This window comes from Pomacea canaliculata, linkage group LG2, assembly GCF_003073045.1.
Source record: "Pomacea canaliculata isolate SZHN2017 linkage group LG2, ASM307304v1, whole genome shotgun sequence".
Classification (NCBI taxonomy): Eukaryota; Metazoa; Mollusca; class Gastropoda; order Architaenioglossa; family Ampullariidae; genus Pomacea; species Pomacea canaliculata.
In genome coordinates, this window is record NC_037591.1 from 26,087,204 (window position 1) to 26,108,801 (window position 21,598).

At 37.8% G+C, this 21,598-nt stretch overlaps 2 protein-coding genes across 7 annotated transcripts in view; both read left to right on the forward strand.

Annotated features, from left to right (window-relative positions):
- The first annotated feature begins 1,422 nt into the window (after nucleotides 1–1,422).
- Nucleotides 1,423–13,815, forward strand: LOC112557745. 5 transcript variants are annotated; one of them, XM_025227756.1, is made up of 21 exons: nucleotides 1,423–1,773; nucleotides 2,390–2,553; nucleotides 2,794–2,903; nucleotides 3,387–3,598; nucleotides 3,860–3,985; nucleotides 4,327–4,463; nucleotides 4,712–4,853; nucleotides 5,130–5,258; nucleotides 5,576–5,684; nucleotides 6,111–6,308; nucleotides 6,616–6,861; nucleotides 7,054–7,277; nucleotides 7,708–7,804; nucleotides 8,703–8,840; nucleotides 9,074–9,181; nucleotides 9,362–9,478; nucleotides 9,927–10,012; nucleotides 10,392–10,517; nucleotides 11,569–11,664; nucleotides 12,002–12,090; nucleotides 12,304–13,815. In XM_025227756.1, exons 2-21 carry the CDS (start codon nucleotides 2,411–2,413, stop codon nucleotides 12,446–12,448), a joined length of 2,778 nt encoding a protein of 925 aa, XP_025083541.1. In that variant the 5' UTR covers nucleotides 1,423–1,773; nucleotides 2,390–2,410; the 3' UTR covers nucleotides 12,449–13,815. The 5 variants fall into 5 exon arrangements, with proteins under 5 accessions (XP_025083541.1, XP_025083542.1, XP_025083543.1 ...); XM_025227757.1 differs by having other exon boundaries at nucleotides 2,445–2,553; XM_025227758.1 differs by having other exon boundaries at nucleotides 2,448–2,553.
- A 5,950-nt stretch (nucleotides 13,816–19,765) lies between these two features.
- Nucleotides 19,766–21,598, forward strand: part of LOC112558027 (putative aminopeptidase-2) — a 40,715-nt gene continuing 38,882 nt past the window's right edge. The window contains exon 1 of one of the 2 annotated variants that reach the window (XM_025228213.1): nucleotides 19,766–20,053. The gene's annotated coding sequence lies outside the window, so the exon portion shown is untranslated. The remainder of the gene's footprint in view (nucleotides 20,054–21,598) is intronic. The other variant, XM_025228212.1, reaches the window with a different exon arrangement.

Consider the following 21,598-nt stretch of genomic DNA (forward strand, 5'->3'; position numbering starts at 1 on the left):
AAAATATTGCACACACAAAACAACAAACAAAACAAAAACAAAACAAAACAAAACAAAACAAAACAAAACCAAAACCAAAACCAAACTTGCGTAACAAATATTTGTAAACTAAGAACACACAAACATAACAAGAACAACACAAGCCCTCGAGGGCGCTTGCACTTTATACCTTGAGGAACTTTGGTTTGTGTTGAAGCACTTTCCACATGGATACAGACACAGGCTAGAAAGCCCACGAGGAAGGATATTTTTTTCACCATCTGTAAAATGAAAGAAGCAAGGAATTCTCAAACCAGAAACGTAGTAAGACCAGAGTATATCGGCACATATTCACGAATAATTTTCGAAAGCAAAGAATTCTCACTTTAAAATTTTCCAATAAGGAGATCAACTTTCGAGGCTTAATTCTTTGAACTTGTCGCTAGACACAGGTAACATTATCTGATCTGTGCTTGTAGAAACCCAAAACATGCAAATTTACATTCACAAATAACACATGAAGCTTCGTAAGAAAAATATGCAATGCTTTACGTAGCCACGAACTTTATATCTTAAGCGAAGATTGGCTAAACAATCAGCTCAATGGAAAATCAATTGCATTATTGATCAAATGTCCAGTGTCAGAACATTGAAAGCAGTGCATGTGAAGTGCATTGATTGACAGGTGAATTGTGCATACGTGCTTATAGTTGGCGTTTCAGACCGTGTTTTCTACTTCGCTTCTTACTGTTTCTACACCAGCTCACCAAACTCCCAATATCTTCTACATTGCTCCAACATCATTATAGAGAATCACCACGTCTGCTGCGCCACGATGTCTTTTTTTAAACAGAAAAAAAATTGTCATGTCTGACAAAAGAGCCTTATATGATCTAAGTAATAGCTAAGTATTTGAACAGAAGTCTCAGTTACGCTTGTTATAAAATATATTTTTTACAGACTAATCGGCTTTAAATGGTGTTATCAGTATTTCTTGGGAATGTTACAAAAATATATATATAGTACGTTATAGGAGCAAAGACTCCTTGGCAACAGTGGTGATTCTCTGTCCAGTAGATTGATGTCGGAGCAATATAGTACAGGCAAATGGGGCGAAAAGTGAAAAGAAGATTATTTGAAATCAAATCTAGCTGAGATTTCTATTCAAATATACTTAGCTGTGACTCGAGGTTATGACGCACTGCTCTTTTGTCAGACAGGACAAAGTCTTCACAATTTTTTTTCCCTTGGCCTCTAAATTTAACGTTCTATGGTAGTTGCCTCATGTATTCATGAGATCACGAAGAAATCAGACGTAGGTCAAATGAAGTACATTTATTACTGATGGCTTGCTTTCTTGATTGATGGAAATTAGCGTATGAGAAGCAGACGACATGTCGTCACAAGGTGCTATCACGTGATTGTCTCACCCAATGAGCATGGGTCGAGAAGATGTGTAGTAAGGGAGGTAAGCACCATTGCTCGCTACGGACGCCGTGAGATCGCGGTAAATTTGTTAACTTTCAGGAGTTATAATGTCAACGGATATGTCAACACAATTTATGTAAAATGTTATTTTATGCGTGAGCTGTTTCTTTAGAGCTACGTGTAAGCGTATTTATTCCTTTTATACAGCGTATGATTTCTCGGTTGTCTCGTTGCTAACGTCCTCGAAGGAGGCCCCTGATCAGTGATCTAAGTAGAATTATTGTTATTGAGGTCTTCGATATTGACTGATTAATGCGCAGTAGACCAAACGTGGTGGGAAAGAGACAAGAAGACTGGTGTTTATAGGTAGGTCAGTGTACATAACCATTCACAAAATATTTTCCATTTACAGTTATGTTATTGTTTACATTTATTTTTCAAATGGACATATATATATATTGCGTTTTGAATTGGTTTGAAGTCGAATAATATATTTGAGGAGCAAAAACTGTTATTGTTTAAATACTACGATGCATTCAGTATGCCACAATATAATAATATTATCGAATGTACGGCTGAAAGTACGTATGCGGTTAGCAATATAGGGGTTATAATAAATATTACTCGATCCTTCTTGATAAACAAAAAATTAAGTTAGATAAACAGTTTTTAACATCTGATCACTTCACTTCGACGTGAAATTTGAAAACTAGATAGTTATTCATGATTTTTATTTAGGCTGTATTTCCAATTCTTTACTGAAAATGCATTGATTAATTTACAATATTCTGATTTTTCATATTTATTTGCATGTCTTATTTGACCAGAGTGTTTCTGTTTGTCTTAAATTGTTAAAGATGTTAATCATTTTGAAGAAGCAAATTGAAGCAACCTGGCTTCGATCTACTACTTTGATAAAAGCATTGGCAGTTTGATCATAATATTTTTTAGCTCTGCACATATCTTTTTTCACTTGGTGCAGATAGTGATTTTATTTTAACACATGGGAAGTAATAACAGTAAGAATTCTCCACCAGTAGCACTAATGCCTCCATCCTACACCCAGCTACAAGATAATCCAGCTGGCACTAGACACACAGAACAGAAAGAAATATCTGATCTAGAGAAATCTCAGTTGAAACCACAGTGAGTGTCTTTTGTTCTTGTACCGATACATTCTTGCAGCAGTATGTTCCTGATATAACACACTTAATTCATATCATGCCATCTAAGGTGATGTGAGGATGTTTTTTCCAAGATTTATATTTTTTAAACTTCTCTTGTGCTCATTAAATTTGCTAATGTGATAATGACCCAATATTTAAGATAAATGATAACATTTGTCTTCACTATTCATTTTTAAAAGCTGAAATGACATTGTTATAGGTCTCAAAAGCAGTTAAACCGCAAGAATAGATTGGTGAATAAAGAAGTGCCAGTTGAATCTGTTAGCCTTTCCACAACTACAGCAGCAGTTGCTATTCCACCAAAGACAGGTCTGGTTTAATGATTTCTTTATTTACAAAAATAGCTTGCTTTAAAGATGTAGCCTATCAGTCCCTTTTGTAGAATACAGTAATGTAATATTTTATTTGAGCTTTGTGTGCTTGTTTTAATTACTTAAAATAATTGAGACTATTTTAACTCATGCTTTTATTATTACTTTATTATTAATATTAGGATTAATTGATGCCTGTAAATACAACTGTTTCATGGTGTTTGTTTTAAACTATACTTTTGCGGGCTTCTTGTCATTATATGACAAAATTTGTAAGCTGGCTGTTAATATTCAGTGCATACATAAACCTGCATATCTATAGGAAAACTATTATGAACTAAAACTGTATACTTTAGAGTGAATTAGTACATGCCACAAGTAGAATCTTCAGAGACATGGGAATGACCAGAACTCTTGCATCAAGGTGGCAGAACTTTAATTTTGTAAGTTTACTGTGAGTAACCTTATTTCTTTTTATCAGTCATGGCTGCAAAAGAAGAGGAAGAGGCTCTGCCTTTAGAACCTGAAGATCAGAGAAAGTTTGACACAATCCTTCGGACAGTTAATGCATTAGTATGTGAGTCTAGCTTGCTTGAAGCAGCCAATAAAAATGTCACAAGACTGGGACTAAAGCGGGTGCTGCCTGAACACATATCTTTTGTAAAACTACTGTCTAAACTTGAAAATCTGCAAGTAAGTGTAGTTGTTTTTGTGTGTTTTGCTTCAGTGTGAGAAAGTGAAAAATCAAACATCTGTGTCTGCGTTTGTGTATGTTTGACGATTCATAAATATTTTATACCTTGAATCAGAAGCTGATGGATATTAGAACCTCAAATTAGGATCAACAGTTCCTAAACAGTGAATACAGCACTAGGAAAAAAAAAGATACATATTGCAGGTGTCCATTTAATATTTCTTTCTTTTTTTTATTCTGGGTGCTTATCTTCTCACAAGGTTTTGGATCTGTCTGGCAACAATATGGGCCCTCAGGCTGTTCGTGCCCTGTGTCTTGCTCTACCACCTAACTGCTGCCTTGCCAGTCTCAGCATTGCTGATAACAAGACAGACACAGACACTGCAGTGCGTACCTGATGACAAGGCTAATTTTTTAAAAACTTATTATGCATTGTAAAAAAAAATTTGTGAACCATGGCTTTTAGTATCACCTTTTAAATTTTTGAATAAAGCAGAGTTATGTGGGTTATATTTGAGTTTTCTCCCTCTCATACAAGTTACAACAAGTTTTTTTCCTACTTGCTCATGAGAAATAGATTTTTAAGGACCCTGTAATGAGGGACCATGAAAAAAATATTAAGGAAAAATATTATTGTGAAATAAGGAATTAGGAATAATATATCTTTTACCCTTTTAATAGGAATTGATAGATTAATAACACATGAGCAGCTTATGTTTGCAAACAGGAGTGTGTGGGGTTCTTGCTAACAAATGGACCTCCTCTTGTTTACCTGGATGTGTCTGGTAACTACCTGGGCAAAGACTTCTTTTCACGCTGTGTTGGAGAAGCTCTTAAGACAAACACCACTCTGCAGACTCTTAGGTAACTTCAACTGGTATTGCATAAATAATTTGCCTTGCAGTATGCAATAATGTTTTCACCTATGTTTTATTGTTTACTTTGTTTTAATGAGATGACAGGCTATAGTGACATATTTACATGTATCTTTGTCTCAATACATTAAACATGAAAGCAGGCAAATACATTAAATCACACACACATATTCAGAAAAATGCAATATGTGTAGAAGTTGCATTTTATTTTTATCTGTTTTGTTTTTCATTTAATAGGGCTCAGAGTATAGGAATGGTCGATGCAAACAGTTTGCTTGAGGGACTGAAGGAGAATTCTTCACTGGTAGAGATAGATTTAAGCAACAATACTGTGACTGACAGAAAATCTATTGGCTTGGGCATAGCAGAGTGTTTGAAGGTATGCTTGGTGAGATTATTATAACCACCAACTTAAAAATAAATCATGGTAGAAAGATAATATTGGGGAAGGGGGAGTTTTATCTTCCTTTGCTATTGCTTGAAAATCATATGAAATGTATTTAATGTGCGATTTTTGCAGGAGCAAATACTTTGTAAGCATTTGTTTCCGAATTTACTGGTCAGCATTATTGCATCTTTATTTCTCTATTTATGTACGGCATACATAATTTGTTATATGATTTTGCAACACAGTAAAAGAATCTTCTTGTTGTAGAAGCCTAACTGCTGCTTACAGTCACTAGCACTGGCTAGCAGTAACTTAAATCCTGAAGGTCTACAACTACTGACAAGTGGACTATCTGCTAACTTTTCTCTGCTGGCCATCAATGTCAGTAACAATGAGGTCAGCACCCTGTAAAATATGAAGAAGAGATATGTATTCTTAAAAATGTTTGTGTGTGTGTGAGAGAGAGAGAGAGAGAGAGAGAGAGAGAGAGAGCATTCATGCATGCACATATTCTTATTGTAATTAGGTGGCACTTCTTTATTTTTTTGAGTGTGTTCAGAAGGACCTTGAAGAATTTCCAGGTATGATAATGTACACTCTAAAATCTGTAAAACTTTTTTTGGCATATAATTTATCTTCCTTTTTTTATTTGACCTCCTAAATGCTTTTAGAATTGTTGTGTTTCTGTTTTAAGTTTTGTACTTTGTTTTTAGTTTGGTTCCCTTCAAATACTGCTTAACTTCGTGGTGACAGCATTTTCTCACCCAAATCTTCAGAATCTTCACCTAAGTGATGCAAAAATCAGTGACATGACTGTTAAAGGTCAGCATATTACAACCTTATTACTTTACTTTCAAGACATATTTATTCATTGTATTATTTGTAAATGAGTAAATGAGTAAATGCCTGTACTCTTAAAAATGGCTGTTTGAGAAATACCTCATTAGCCCTTAGGAACTAGATTAGCATACCTTAAAATCATCATTTGACCAAAAGTCATTTCTCTCGCACTCAATGCACTACTTGCTTGTCTTCAGAATGGAACCTTTTGTTATCAGAACTCACTATGAATCATATTTAAATCCATAGCAACAAGTCATAACACCTACTTACTAGTGGTGATATAATTTAATTTAGTTTCTGCTGTATAGTAGTGTCAAGCTTAAAATCAATTTATTGTTGCATCATGTGTATAATTAGTGTTAACCTTAGAGTCTTTATCATTAAGCTGCATCTTGTAACTGTCAGGTCCAGGTCCACCATCTAAAGACAACCCATCAAAGCTGCGAGTTTTAAGTTTCAACTCATCACAAGTTACTGATGATTTCTTCAAGTGTTTGTCTGCTGTGTTCAGAGGCAGACTCCTTCACCTGTTGGACGTTGATCTGAGCAACAATCCTAATCTATCAGTTGTTTGTCTAGAAGAGCTGAGGAAGATGACCTCACGTATGACCCTTCAGCCATATTTGAACTTTCCCTCCATCCTCCTTTTCTCAACGTTCATGTTTGATACTGCAAATTTACTTTCTTATATCAAATAAATAAATAAGATAAATGCACATACATAATCCCATAGTTTATGAGAGCAAGATATTTCTCAGCAGTCACTTTGTCCATTATCCTGTTTACAATGAATGTACGTTTCAGTACTTTCACACAAATTTGACAGTAAAAGTATGGATAAGCATGAACATTACAGTCAATTTATCTGCAGCTTTGTGAACTCACAAGGATTCTTTTTCCTTCTTTCCAGAGGAAGGAGGTGGCAGTGGTCTAAGTAAGCTCACATTTGCTATGAATGACATGGAGGGGCTGCCAGCATATCTGTCACCAGAGCGGTTCCCAGGTCTTGCTTACCTCAACATCAGAAAGACGAAGCTGTCTTCTAATGCATTCATAGCTCTATCAGGGCTTGTTACTGCAGCGGGGTTGCCTTTGTCAACTCTTGTACTGGATGGTCTGAAGTTGTCAGGGACAGAGACACTAAAAAATCTCTGTGGCAAGTTTTCAGTATTGTTAGATGGATAGAATCAGAAATTGATGTGAGTGCAAGTATTGGTGTGCTAAAAGGCTTTGTGCCACTGGTATCTGCAAATATCTATTTGGAATACTTGGTGAGTAGAAAGGCAGTTTTCAATGCAACAGGTTAGTGAATTTTATTTTTTGAAATGAAGCAACTGTCATTCAACAGGTAACTTGTGTGCCAGCAAGATTACAGCTTTAAGTCTAAGTAGCTGCTCTCTGGCAGATGAAGATCTTTTGCATCTGGTAGGAGCAGTACAATCAGGATTCCAGTCTCACATGCTGAAGCTGTCAGATAATCGCCTGACAGATGCAGCAGTGAAGGGCCTTGCAGAATGTTTGAAGTCCTTTCCAAGGCATCCACTTTCTGTGCTGGATTTGTCTGTGAATCAGGTGGTGAAATTGTTGCATTAGGTGTAATTTTTTGCATATTTAAAGCATGTACATTTCAAGTTGCAATAATAATAATAGTGAGTTTTCATCACAGCCAAAGCAGGTTGCACTCTCTGCACTGATAATAAAGAAATAGCATTAAAAACAATAACATGCAATGCTAACCACTGAGCCACAGATTTAAAAAATACACATATGATTTTTAAAGTAAGACATTAAGTGTACAATAATACGTTTAACTAGTAAAATACTATATAAAACTGAACTGTATAGTACAAAAAAGTACAAAAATCAAGCATAATATTTATAATCATAATGTTCTAAAACAAATGTGTTTTCAAATATTTTAACTATTTGAAAAAGAATATCACTGCATTGACTATAACTGTGAACATCTGGATGAAAGCGCAAGTTTGGTACAACTTCTCAGATCCATGATGAGGGTGCAAAGAACCTTTGTGGTGTCTACACCAACAAGAAGCACACATCTAGTCTTCACAGCCTTAACCTTGCCAACAATGGAATTGGTTAGCATCATTTGGTGATTGCATTGATAATCCTTAGACTTTGATTGCCAATCTGAAACAGTTATTTAGACAAGTTTGTGACATGATGTCCTTGCAATTTCACCAGGTCAAAGAATTCGTGCAGTTGGGTATGTAACACTTAAGCTTAGAATTTTTTAAGATGAATCTGTGGTCACTATTGATATACCCGAGTTCCCTAATTATCTCTCCCAAGACTGCCCGCAAGGCAGAGGGACCATGTGCACCTAGTTGTGAACACACAAAGCTGCTTCCGGACTGGAACCTTTGTTGAAAAAGTCTGGTGGCTCAGGTAGTCATGTCGTGACTGGTACTTCCATTGTGGAAAGCTTTTGCACAGAAGTCTTGCTAAATATCCCATTTTCTGTCAGGGTTTCCTTCCATAGCCTATGCCTTCCGGCAGTACCCACAAGGTGGTACATCCATGCACTTTCCCTTGGGGAGGGCAAAGATTTGTTGAAGGGCAATTACTACTGCTTTTGTTATTGTCATTATTGTATTTAAAAAAAACCACAAATCAGTGGTTGTATGTAAGTACTTTATTTCTCTCATTTTGCAGTTGATCGCTAGCTGTTATTTACTGCTAGGTGGCTAATCTTTACCCCAGCATACATTTTCTGTCCCCAGCAACCATGCCTTCCTGTCAAGATGTATCTGTCCTCACATTATAACTATAATGGGGTCAAATACCTAACCCTGACTCACTGACGTTCTAATTATTTATACCACATCGGATATTACCATTACCTTTAACCTTGATATTGTTGTAAAGTTCATACTTCACTCCATTTTCTTCCTTCTCCTAAAGTTTAATGCCTTATTTTTTTTTTAGTTCAGTCACAATAAGGAAGATTATTACAAGAAAAGAGTTTGTCTGCAGGCAAGGAGGGTCTCCTGGCACTTGTGGCATGTATGGGAGGAAAGTTTCCACTGAAATGCCTGTATGTGAATGATCAGGCAGCATCTTTTCTTGAAAGTGAGGTGGAGGAGATCTGCAGTAAGCTTGCAGCTGCACTGGGTAAGATTATCAATCATGCTTTTAGAAAAGTACTTAAAAACTAAAGAAAGACCATAAAATGCAAAACATATCAGAAGAAAACTTATTCATTGATATTATTTTGATGAAGTAATCTTTTCAAATTTTCCCTGAAAAATTTCAAGAACTTTTTTTTCTCTCTGTTGTACAGCTTAATGGGTTTTTAAAATATTAAATTGTTTGTTTAAATGTCTCTTAATTTCAATAAATAACAGGATTTACTATGAAGATATCAGAGGAGAAAATTCAGAGAGGATGCAGTAATCTGCCCCCGCTTCCAGAAGGCTTTTTTGTAAACATTCGCGGCTTAGGAGGGCATACAGGTGTGTATTGTCACCAACTGTAATAATACCTATTTAACAGAATATATAATTTGTAAATTTTTGTGAATAGGAAATACTTCTTGGGATTAGTACATACAATAAGTGTTTTAAAATGCTCATGTATTCAGGAATGTTGTTTCCCAAGAACATTATGGCTATGGTTATATTCATTTTCCTCAGGTGAGGTTGTATCTGCACTTGACTGTCCAGCAATTGTCACAGACACTGCAAGCAAACGTCCTTTGACACTGACCTTAGAGCAGGCCCTAGAAATAGCAGCCAGCTTTCAACGAGACAGTAAGCATGATTTCTCAAATATAAGAAAAAAGTACAGAATATTTAACCATTTCTATTTTTTTAATAAAACATATTTGCAACTGTATGCTTATTGTTACACAGGTGATTTTTTGTCTTTGCTATTCCTTATGATTAATTTGACTCTAGCTTTTGATTTAATAAAAATGTCTGATTTTAATGGTTTGAAATATAGAATGAGAAAAGTAAGGCTTTTAATTGAAATGCTCATAAGTCAAAAGCTGCTAACAAAGGTGAATATCTTGTATCATGTCAGTGATCACAATGTGCAGCATCAGATTAAAATTAACTTGAATTTGTGCAGAATATTTAAGGGGGATTAATTATTGTGTTCTTGACTTGCTGAGGAGATACTGGCACATCACTTAAACACCATGTGATAGGGTAAAACAGTGATATACTAGATAATCTAAACTGAGTATTTTTGTAGAGACAGGCCTGTGCTCACTATCTAAAGAGGACTGGGATCGAATCACTGGAGCTGATAAAGACAACAGCATACCTTCCTGGCTGAAGGTACAAAGTATATATATATAATGTAAATCCTACAAACAGATGATGCATTTGACAAGCAATCTCATCTCAACCAGCTAGAAAGTTTTCTGGTCACTGTTTGCTTGATAGGTCAAGATCACAGACTGCATGGATCCACATTTCTTTGGCTGGTTTTTTGTTGTTGTTGTTGTTACAGGTGACTTTTTTTAATTCTGCTCATGGTTTTCCCCAGTGGTGAATGTTTTGGAGTCTGCACATGACATGTATCGCACACACACACACAGAGTGTATGCATGTACACACTTGCACATAGTTGTAATACATTTTGTATTCAGAATATCAATTTCACTGTGGCATATGTATGCACGTATCATACATCTGGTGTGTGCTGTTTCTGCAGTTAGCTGAAAGCCGCTGTAAAGCCTTGTACCTAAGCAACCTTCCAGGGAACAGCACCACACAGAGAATAGAAGCTCTGTTTGAAATGGAGGCAGACTGTTCCATTGATGAAGTTGTTCTGACAAAGGTGATAATATTTTCTTGTCAGTAAAGTGTCTATTATGATGGTAAAGTTGCTAAGGTCTGCCTGCTGCTTTAATAATAATAAAGTTGATTTATATAGAACTTTACTGCACCATCAAAGGCAGGCTCAAAGTGCTTTACAAAAAAACACCAAACAAAAAACACAGAGACAATAATAATAATGAATGTTGATCTCAAAAACAAGAAGATTATTGCATGTCCACGCAAATAATGCCATCAGTACATATGTGGTCTGCAGCCTTGCCTTAGCACGAAATCTTTGTAAGTCAGTAACGTTCTGATTTAAAAAAAAGTAGTTGAGAGTTAGTATAATGTTTTTTTGCGAAGCTCAACTGTCAATCTTTGGCATAGTGGCTTAAATTTTGCAGAAAGAAATAAGGTTCCATAAGGACAACTCTTGTTAGAGCTTCCATAAGGACAACTCTTGTTAGAGCATCATGCTAGCGTTCACAAAATAGTTTCAGAGAGATGCATAGCGTTAGCCTATCAGACCTGTGTTTACTACGCACGAAGCTTGCAGTGACAGCTCACCATCAAAACTTCAGCAAGCGATTGTAGAAAAGGAATCAGTCTAAAGTTGACACTGCTGATGCACAGATCTAAAATGTAAGTTATGGCAAGATGGCGCTGGTATGGCATTAGAAATAAAATGGTGTAGAAAAGAAGAAAAGTGGCGCAGACACAAAATTAAATCCAGGAATATATAAAATTTCATTATAGATGCACAGATCAATATTGCACACAAAACTTCACTCAGATTAACAGGAAAAAAATGAAAAGTTACAGAGAGCTAATCCCTTCCAGCCAGTTAGGCGAAGGGACATCACTCTCGACCTCTCCGTAACACCTGCATTTTACACCTACTTTCCTCTCTGTAATATCTACTGAAGCCTTTAGTCTCTTTATATCTCACTCATTCACCCACCTGCATAATCTAACCCATCACTAACATACCCTCAAACAGTCACACTTTCTCTCTCTCTTGCACACACATTATCGATATAAAATCTGCTGTGTCATGAACTGTCCTACAGGATCCTGTCACACGGAACAACAGTGGCACTGGATGGATCCTGTTTTCTGATGCTGAGTCTTTGAAGAAAGCAGTTGACTTCTGTAATTCAGGCCAGGTCAGATGCATTGTCCACTTTGCGTATGTGTGTACGTGTGCATGTGTGCATGCACATGAATATGTGTTTTGTCTCTGTTCCTCTTGGTATGTTCCATATGAGTATATGTGCATGTGACATTTCTTTAATATGCATATGTATCTTCTTGTTTATGTATATAAAGACTGATGAAATTCAAACACATAAAATGTATAAAAATTAAAAAAACTCATTGTTTTAATCTGATTTCAGAAATGTGGAAAATATTCCATAAAATAGTGCAGTCTTGAAAAAATGGAAGTATGTTGTTTGCATCCAAAGTCATTTTCTGTTTCCTATTGCAAAAATTCTCCATCAGGCCCAGGTATTTGGCACACCTTTCAGTGCTGCACAATTGAAAATTACCTTGAAGGACAAAGGCGACTCAGCTGAGGCTTCCAAAGCAAGGTAAACTCTTGCACCTTAATGGGTGACTTTTGATCTATAGTGTGTCACAGCTTTGTAGAGATATATATATATACATTTATCCCTTTCTTAGTGATTTTAAGGACAAAAAGTTTTCCTTTTGGAGTAGTGTTATAGCTGTATGATTAGCCCATAGGTAGCACCAAAGCAGCTCTGAGTTAACTGTGTGTTTGTATGTTTATGTCTGATCTCCAGGCAGGATATGGCTGAGCGACAGCGGGCTCGAGCAGCAGAGGACAGGGCCTACCGTCAGTTGATTCAGCAAAACACTGAAGAATCATGGAAGCGCCATGCTTACCGACTTGCCCACCCAGCTTATGCTGATGGACGTATCTGGTAAACAGATCTTTGCAGCTGAAGGATGTGAAGGATCTAACATTCAACATTGATCCAGAATGCATTTGGGCTTCTTGCACACTCAGCATTGTGGCAGCCTGACCTAATTAAGAACTAGTAGAAAAAGAGCTGTTTGGATGCCTACAGATTGGAGTGTAGAGAATAAAACAAATGTAATGGCAATGCAGCTGACCTCTCTTCTCCCATATCCCGAGATAGAAGGAACCTGTATATATAATCTCAGTAAGGTATATGCACTACAACAGTCCTTGTGTTAGGTAAGTTTTATCTTTTCTAAATAGTTTTAAAACAGTTTTTATTGAGTTTAAGCAAAGTAACATTTGCTTTTGCAAGCCAGCAAATAATTGGTGCAGCTGTTGGTATCAGGTTCTGATCTTGGCTCTGACACTTCTGGATATGACACCTGTTTACAGGACTGTCATTGGTTTTCTCTGGGTACTCCAGTATCCTCCACCCTGTGTTTGTGTGTGCATGTGAGTGCACATGCACTGTGCAGAGTTTTTGCATGTTTATGTGTGTGTTCTGTGTGCATGATCATGACGATGCATTTGATGTCTACTCTAAAAAGGTGTGTTCTCATGCACACGTATTGAGCCTGGCTGGTACTAAGGAAGGATCGACATTAAATTAAATTAAAAATGCATAGAGTCACACAGGCTACATATACTTAAGTCACATGTATTAAGCATTATCATTTAGAAATCTAATAGATTGAACAATATAAGTGATTCGTAGTTGTCTTCCATCTTCTAGTAGACTGAGTGGTTGTATATCCACCTTTACCACTAACATTATCGTCGTTTCTGTGAATTCTCCAAGTGCACAGACATACCCATGAGTATTTCATTTTTATAGTCTCTTAACCCAAGCAACAAGACTATAAAGTACATATAAATACTTTTTTATTTTTCTGAGATAAAATTTCTACTCCTAACAAAAATGATTTAAGCAGATAGATGAATGCTACAAGTGTTGAGAGCTATTGTCATTAAAAAATATATAATATAAAAAAAAATAACAATATATGTGTATATAAATCTTTCCATATCGTTCATGTTACAGCTGCTATTATCTAGTAAAAATAAGAGCTATTTTAATGTGTTCCTGTATTTTTTAAATGTTCTGTCATTAGACTTTCATGTTTATTTAGCTGTTCTCAAAATAGATTTTGACATGTATGAACTACAACCCATATTTTTGAAGGATTTAATTGCCAGCAGGCATTACTGTGATATTCATGTAGTTATATTTACCAGATTGTAGCACATTCCCAGCCACAAACAGGAGTCTGTGATATTGCTGTGATACACCCATAGTTTTGAATTTACTAATAAAGATTCAACCTCTTCATTGTTTTAGCTATTGTCTTGTGTAAGTTAATGGGAGTGAAGGTGGTAGAAATATGGAGTTTAGAGGGATCCGAATGAACGTACACCTCCGAGTTCGGGTGCAGCAGTAGTCCACTCAATGCTTTCACTCTATAGGTCACACTTACTACCCAGCGTTTACATTTTGGTTTGTTTCAATCAGGTACAGTTGTTTTTCTATGCCTTTATCTTCAATCAGTGTGTTATTTATATGGTCTTTTGTGTGATCGTGTTTTCAGGTGGAAAAACACTTAACAATGCATTTTTTCAGTGAGTTTAAGTGTCGCTCTCTTTCACACGTAAACACATAAAATGCTTTCTCGGTGCTCCTTACTCTCCCCCTCCCTTTCCCTACACAATCAACGTGACATGCACCAAACGGGTAGGTTGGCGGGGAGGATGTGGGGGATGGGGTTGTTGAATCAGAAGTAACCTCAGAAAAATGTGTTGTCACCGTGATTGTGTGGTGAGGTAGCAGGACATACGCTCTTTGAACCCCTAGTACTGATTTATCACCACGGCTTAGCTCACCCAAGTGGAGCACTAAAACTGTCAGCCACTTCTTCTTGTTGACGCTTTTGGAGCTTGGCCAAAATGAAATGCCCAACTACATGTACTCCGAGAACCCATTAGTTTCTGAGTTCGGAAGAAAGAACGGATAGAAAGAGAAAGAGCGGGTGAAAATATTATGTGGGAGATAAGCTACGGTGTAGCAAGATAGAACATTGTTCTACCCGTTCTTTCGTAAGTGACGTAAGCATGTTTTCTTTGGCAATGTCATCCGGCAACTTATCGAAGACTATTCTTCAAGGCACCTTGCAGGGTAGTCAACGCCGCGGTGGTCAGAGGAAGGAGTTTATGACTGGTCATCATGTGCAGGACCTATAGCTGCTCACTATATCGCCCACAATGTCAGCAGCCACGTAGTCGCTTCCCCCATCCCCTAATAACAGTACCGGTCAAGGAAAAAAAATGACTGCTGACTGACTAAATGTGACACACGTCACCATATGTTGAAACGAGCAACCCCCTCCCCAAAAAGAAAAACTCACCAAACTTTTCTTTACTATTTTTTCTGTGTAAAAAGAGTTATTTGTTCTTTCAAGCCATCTTCAGCGGATATGGTGGCCAGCCCAGCCAAACGTACTTTCTTGCAGCATGTTGATCTAAGATAATTTTTAATTTGAGAAGCTAATTGTTCTTTACTGGTTGCAGAAACCAGCAGAGTTCGTTAAATTCTGCGTGAAACTGCATGTGGGAAACAATATCCAATATTTTACAGTGGACAATAAGGATTAAAACTTCTTTGGAATTCAAAGCTGTACATGAGTTCGCAGATCAAACCAGTCTTGACTGGTGTTATGTTAGCCTCGATATCATTATTTACATTTTGAATAGAGAAAAGACAGTTAAGCTTAAATATATAATTATTTCAACAATTTTAGACAAATGGATAACAAGAGGAAGAAGACCTCGAAAATTTTGTTTTTGGTATGTGACAAGTGAATTTCTGTATTTACACGTAACTGCTTTTAGAGATTTAAGTCGAGACAATTATTTTTACAAATGTTTCCTTGTCACTCATACCGTTCAAGACACCTTTCTTTCTTAACACTCTCCCGAATACATGGAAAACACAAGGAAAGTGGAAGGGAAGGAAATACACGGAAAAAGTGAGAGATGAAATAAATGGTGAGGGTTAAAGAAAAGTTTGATAGCACCAGCCGTCTTTATAGCAGTACTTCCAAGGGAGAGAATTAAAGAGTGGAGTTGTCCTCCTTGATGGTACCCGCCGTCCTTCCAGGGTCCGTAGTTTTAAAGCGAAGTTAAGGTGTTTCCCTGGGGAAACATGGAGAACTTATGAAGTAATATCCAGACCCCGCGAACACTACTTCACGTTTCTTTACCTTAGTACACCTATGTCACTTCTATATAAGTACGGTATCAGGAATAAAACAACATCTGCTGGGTGTGGACATCGTTTTTTTAGTTCAAGACGCTTCCCCATGTTGCCCCAGGCCAACACCTTAACCTCGCTTTATAACTATACGGCCCCAGAAGTCGTTCAAAATAAGGTTTCCATAGCAAATCCCAACTGTCGATATCATTTTTTTATGAGATGTATCTGATATCTGATATATCAATGTATCTGATATGGTATCTGATGGAATATTCAGCAATGTTATAGCTTTTATATGTTTTGTTTTATCGCGGATAGGAATGTGTTTCAACCTAACGTATCAATTAAACGACTCGTCACCTTTCCGTTATTAGGGAGGCTCTCTGCATGATTTAAAGACACTTTAGAAGAGTGACACTAGCAACAGACGTTATGCCCCTGTAATTTATACGAATCACAAACACTTTTATATACAATGTCCAATACGCCCCAAAATGAATGTTTGCGCCTTGTGTGCTTAATTGTAGAACCGGAACAGTTACCCCCATCTAGCGTGTGATAAGAAACAAAGGGTAACTGATGCAAAGCTTCTTTTATTTCGAGAAAGGAGAAGAAATGCAGCCACACGACACACAATAACAGGCAAAATGCAGGCAGCAGAAATGGTTTAATGAATCGAAGGTTTCTCCCTGACTGATTTTACTCTGGCGAAACAAAAGTCAGCTCGCAAGCTAAAGACCTTTTATGAGCCTTAGAGAACTAGCCTGAATATTTAAATATTCTAAGTGCAAATGTCTGCAGATATTGAAATAATGATGAGGTTAGGCTTAGCTATCTTTTCTCAAATGAGAGTGTTAGTAATGTATCTAGGCTTGCATAATTCCAGAGAGGATTGTCACAGTTTGATTTGTGAGTACAAACACAAAGCAGTGAAAGGATTTTCAAGCATAAATTGAATTTCCAAAGAATTTAATCTTAGTTGTTCGATACAAATAATTAATAGACTGTAATTATTAATATATTAAGATATTGTAACACATCTGCAGAGTCGCTGAGAGTTCTACTGATCCTTCCACTATCCACACAGTGGAGAACAATGTTCTCACACAAGGAAGAAATTTGTTAAAAATTATCTCCAAGATACAATTTCACTACAAGAAAGATTGGTTTGGGATGGTCAACAAATCCACTGAGCATGACTTAGCAGTTTGACGAAGTCGGCAAGAACTACAATGCTCTTGACACAGAAAAAAGCAAAGAAAGTGAGATTTGAAGCCTCAGTTTAATGACCAGAACACATAAATTACTTGCTTAATTTTTATAATTTCAACTGTTTTGTGGGTCAAATTTTGGACAAATGAAAGTTCGAAAACATATTTTCGTAACCTTGTTCTCGTTCTGTTCTTTTAGTGCAGGTGAGGATCCGTTCTAATTTTCTTATGGAAGGCCATGGCACTTGCAACAAGTCTTTTTGTAAGCCTCTAGCTGAGGAGTCGGCGATCACGAGGACACCCTTAAAATCTCTCCGCGAAAATTTATTGCATCTTCTGGGGGAATGATACTGCAAAACTCTGGCGATATTATGAATATATGACCAGCATATTTGTTCGTTGACATAGTTTTATTGCGTGGCACCTCAGTAGGCCCGAGGGAAGCCTTTGAAAGAAGAATGGAACAATCGGTGCCTCTACAAGATCGCGCCGAGGGCTCTTGACACAGCTCCGGGCCTCAAACTGCGCAGATCGTTTCTGGTGGGGAACACTATGTTACCTCACATCTGAGATGAGCAAGAGTCGAGGCAGGGAATTATTAGTGTGGTTGTGGTGGTGGTGGGAAACTAATTTTATTAATACTAGCATCCTTTAGTGACGTTCTGTTAAATCTTAAAACTCTCCAACACTCAGTTGTCTTCGGTGGTCTTAATAGGTCAGAGTTCATAGTTGGAGCGAAACATAAGTTTCAATGGGTCAAACTCTGCATTTCTTATCTTGTGACTTTGTTGAGCCTGAGAAAATAATGCGAAGATAATGCAGGGAAGCGGATAGCCGAGTGGTTATAGCGCAGGGTCCGAACTGAGAGAGCGCTGGTTCAATGCCCGATTAGCGCAGTAAACTTTCTTCAGTCGACTCAGCCGGTGAGAATGGGTACCTCACTCCTTATAGGGTTAGAGAAGGTAAGGTAGCGAGAGAGAGGAGATGGGCACCACCCTCATGTAAGGTGGGCTCCCAGAAAAGTTAGGTCTCTAACACCTCACTCTCCTCCCCAACGACCTTTTTTGATCTTTTCCACACGTCAGTCATTTCAAACATTTTAGTATAGGTACACTGAAAGGAAAAAAAAAAGCGTAGGGGACATGATACATTTGACAACAAATTTGATTTTACAGGACTTTTCTGGAAATCGCATTCTGTCCAAACCGAACCTAAAAAGTAAATTTTCCAGAAAACTGTTGGAAAGAACGCGTACAGGTGGGGTTCTGCATTTCCATATTTTTTAGTTACTAAAATTTCTAAAGTTATAGGTTAGTCGTTGAGTATAATTTTTCAGGTTTAGAAAAATCGCTCTCTTTTAACGCCAAGTAAATGTTTTTTTTCTCTCCTGATATCGACAGCTTGTTTGTTATTTCTTTCATAGTAGAACCTTCGTGAATATTTTAATCTTTCTTTACAGTTGCTTTGTTTTTGAGTTCAGAGTTTGATAACAAAAAGTGACTGAGAAACCAGGGGTCGGGTGGAAAGCTAAAATGCTAATATTTTACAGGAATTTTAGCTGACTGCTAGACACTTAGCATGCAGCTTTTGGGCGATTAGTATCCAGCCCATATCAACGCTCACAATTAAAAAAATGAATGAAAGCACAGGATGGAAAAGTGCAAACATTCAATGAAAAAGATAAAAGAAAGACAACAATGAAACAGTGAAAGAAAATAAAAATAAAAAGTGTAGCGATAACGGCAACCATATCTGCAGTAGCATTTACAATCAAAAAACGTTGCCACGAGGGCAGTAAAAGTGGCAGGAACATGAGGAGTAAAACACTTATGGTGTCACCATGTGTGGTGTATGTAATTTAATAATAGTGGAAGCAAAGGTACATGCATTACATAGTGGCATTAACCCTGACGAACGTATTAGAAACGGTTTAACAGAAGAAAAAATAAAAACCATACAGGTCAGACAGCCGTCATAGAGATATGGAAAACAATGACAAAAGTTAGAACATGACAAATGATAGCACTGACCACAACGGCTGTTAAGGAGAAAAGTTGTATGACAAACGATGGTGCACATCAAAAAGGCTGTAAAGAAGAGAACACAACAATTACAACAACGAAGAAGACGCTGGACGTGGCAGAGATGAGGACTGGCAACATTTTGTGACAGTCATGGTGACAGCAGCAAACGCCAGTGACTAAGATGACTGCTAGCAGGATGGAAGAAGAGTGCGATCGGTGACAAACAAATAATATGATAATGATAAAGACTAGGACAAACATGAAAACGCACGTAACGGTAGAAACAGTCACGAACGGGCATGACAGTATTACCTACAGGTTTATCGTCCTCTCCTCCCAAGTAGATGGCCAGGAGGATGAAGACGAGAAAGAATTAGTATACAGTGAGAAGAAGTAGCCAGTAAGGTTGGGGTTCATGTGTACGTACATATGTCTGTGTATTGTGTGCATGTGTGCGCGCGCGCGGGTACAGGTGCATAGGAGGTCTTCTACTGTCTTCTGCCCAGCTCCTCCGCTGCCTGGAATGAGAGTAATCATCGTTGGAAAGTCCCGGATGTGCCACGCCTAGTCCTTCATGAACTCGCTGAGACATAACTTGAAGATTGAGAATAATCCACACCACACTGTCGCCTCGTTTGCACAGGCAGCGACGTTTAAGCCGTCGTGAGAACAAGTTCATCCCTCCCATCTGAACCCCTGTCCCCCACTGTCCCCAGCAGCTGACACTTCCCAACCCCAGCAGAATCTCTCTCTATCTCTCTCTCACACACACACACACACACAGAGTGTTTTGCGCCTTGCTGGGGGCTGTTCACAGCTCAAGTGTTCATATAGGGCAGCGGGCTTCTCGAGGCAGTCTTGGCTTCTCAGACTCCATGCACGGCGGGAGGGGAGTGGACGCAGAAAGTCTCGCACTTACCTGTGCACCTACCTGTGTCCAGCCATTCGTCCTCCCTTGGGCCTGCAAGGAGCCGGTGCACACTCTTTGCCGCAGTTTAAGCAGTGCGGTCACAAGAAGGGAAGAATCTTTTTTTCTGGCTGTCCCTTGGGATACACGAAAAAAACCCACCTTGCACTTCTTTTGGGGTGAGTTTCTGTTAATTTTTCCTCCAGTTTTCTCACGATATTTCTGGATGGAGGCCATCAAGAAGTTGTTTGCTTCTTTAACCAATATTTTGCAGGGTTACTCGATACTAGATTTTGTTTTATCTTGTGCAGTTAGAGTGTAAACATTTCTATAAAACAGACGTGCTTCTCCCAGAGAAACAAGTAGAAATAATTGTAAACTAGATAGCATTGACAGATGTTGTGAGAAGCGAAAAAGTCACATAAAGACAGACGAAATGACAAACAGACCAAAAAAAAAAAAAAAAAACCCCATAGGGTATCCCTACATTTCTGCTTTCATTCCGCTTCCGCCGTTCTAGTTGCAGAAGCACTGCAGTTATGAACCAAGAATGCAGTATTGATGAGAACAAGCGAGTAGTTTGATCAGGAGGACAGCCATGATGGAAATGTTAACATTATTTCAAGATGAAAGATATTATAATCTGTACACCTCTCTGCTTTTATGTTACCTGATTTTTCGGCCTGGACACACACACAGTTCAGCTGTTTCCTTCGCAAAAATTTCGTGTATATGTGTAAAACTTTTGGAAGTGCGCAGCTGTGGTCATATAAATTATTTTTAATTGGAGGACAGATACCTGACATTCCTTTACGCTGCCTTTTTTTTTTTTTTTTAGACATTTCCTTTTCTAAACAATCATGAAATAAATGCTATCGCACCAGGTCAACAGGTTTGTTTAAGGCAAGGACCTGAAAACTCAGTTATTTATAGGCTTTATGTATCTAATAGTAAGAGTTAGTCTTTCATTCGTCTTTATAACGCTGTTGCAGTTGTCTATTGTCACTTTTATTTGAAAGGTAGTTCCCTTCAGAAGCGCACCAAATATCAAAGTGACATTCATACCAAGGGTTCATGGTAGAGGGTGCAGGTGTTATTTCTGTAGATATCGTATTCTCGTCTTCCCACAATGCAAAAAAAAAACCAACAACAACAACAACAAGAACAAAAAAAAAACAAAACAAAAAAACAAAAACAAACAACAAGAAAAAAAACCCCAAAACCCACCACCACCACCAAGAACAACAACAACAACAACAACAACAACAACAACAACAACAACAACAACAACAACAACAACAAACCCCTTGCCTGTCATCGAAGTAAACTGTGCGCTACAATCAGAATGCGAGTGTTGAAAACTTAGAGTGTAAATATATTCATAAACTGTTTTGAACCAACTGATGCATATCTACCTTTGGCTTACTGCTGTGAATGGCGATGAGAAATCAGTTAAACTACTGATATTTATAAAGGATTTCATCTGATCTCGCCTTTGTGTACCTAGCCCTTTGATGTTTTTTAACAGATGGTTTTCTCGTGGCCAAGACACAGCGTGGACAACGCTGACAGTGAACGAACTGTTGTCAGCATGCTTTTGTTGGTCTAGCATGGTCGGGGCTGGGTCAAGGTAGATCCAGGGTCAGGGTGGGTCAAGGTAGATCCAGGGTCAGGGTGGGTCAAGGTAGATCCAGGGTCAGGGCTGTAGGCAGACCAGTTTAAGT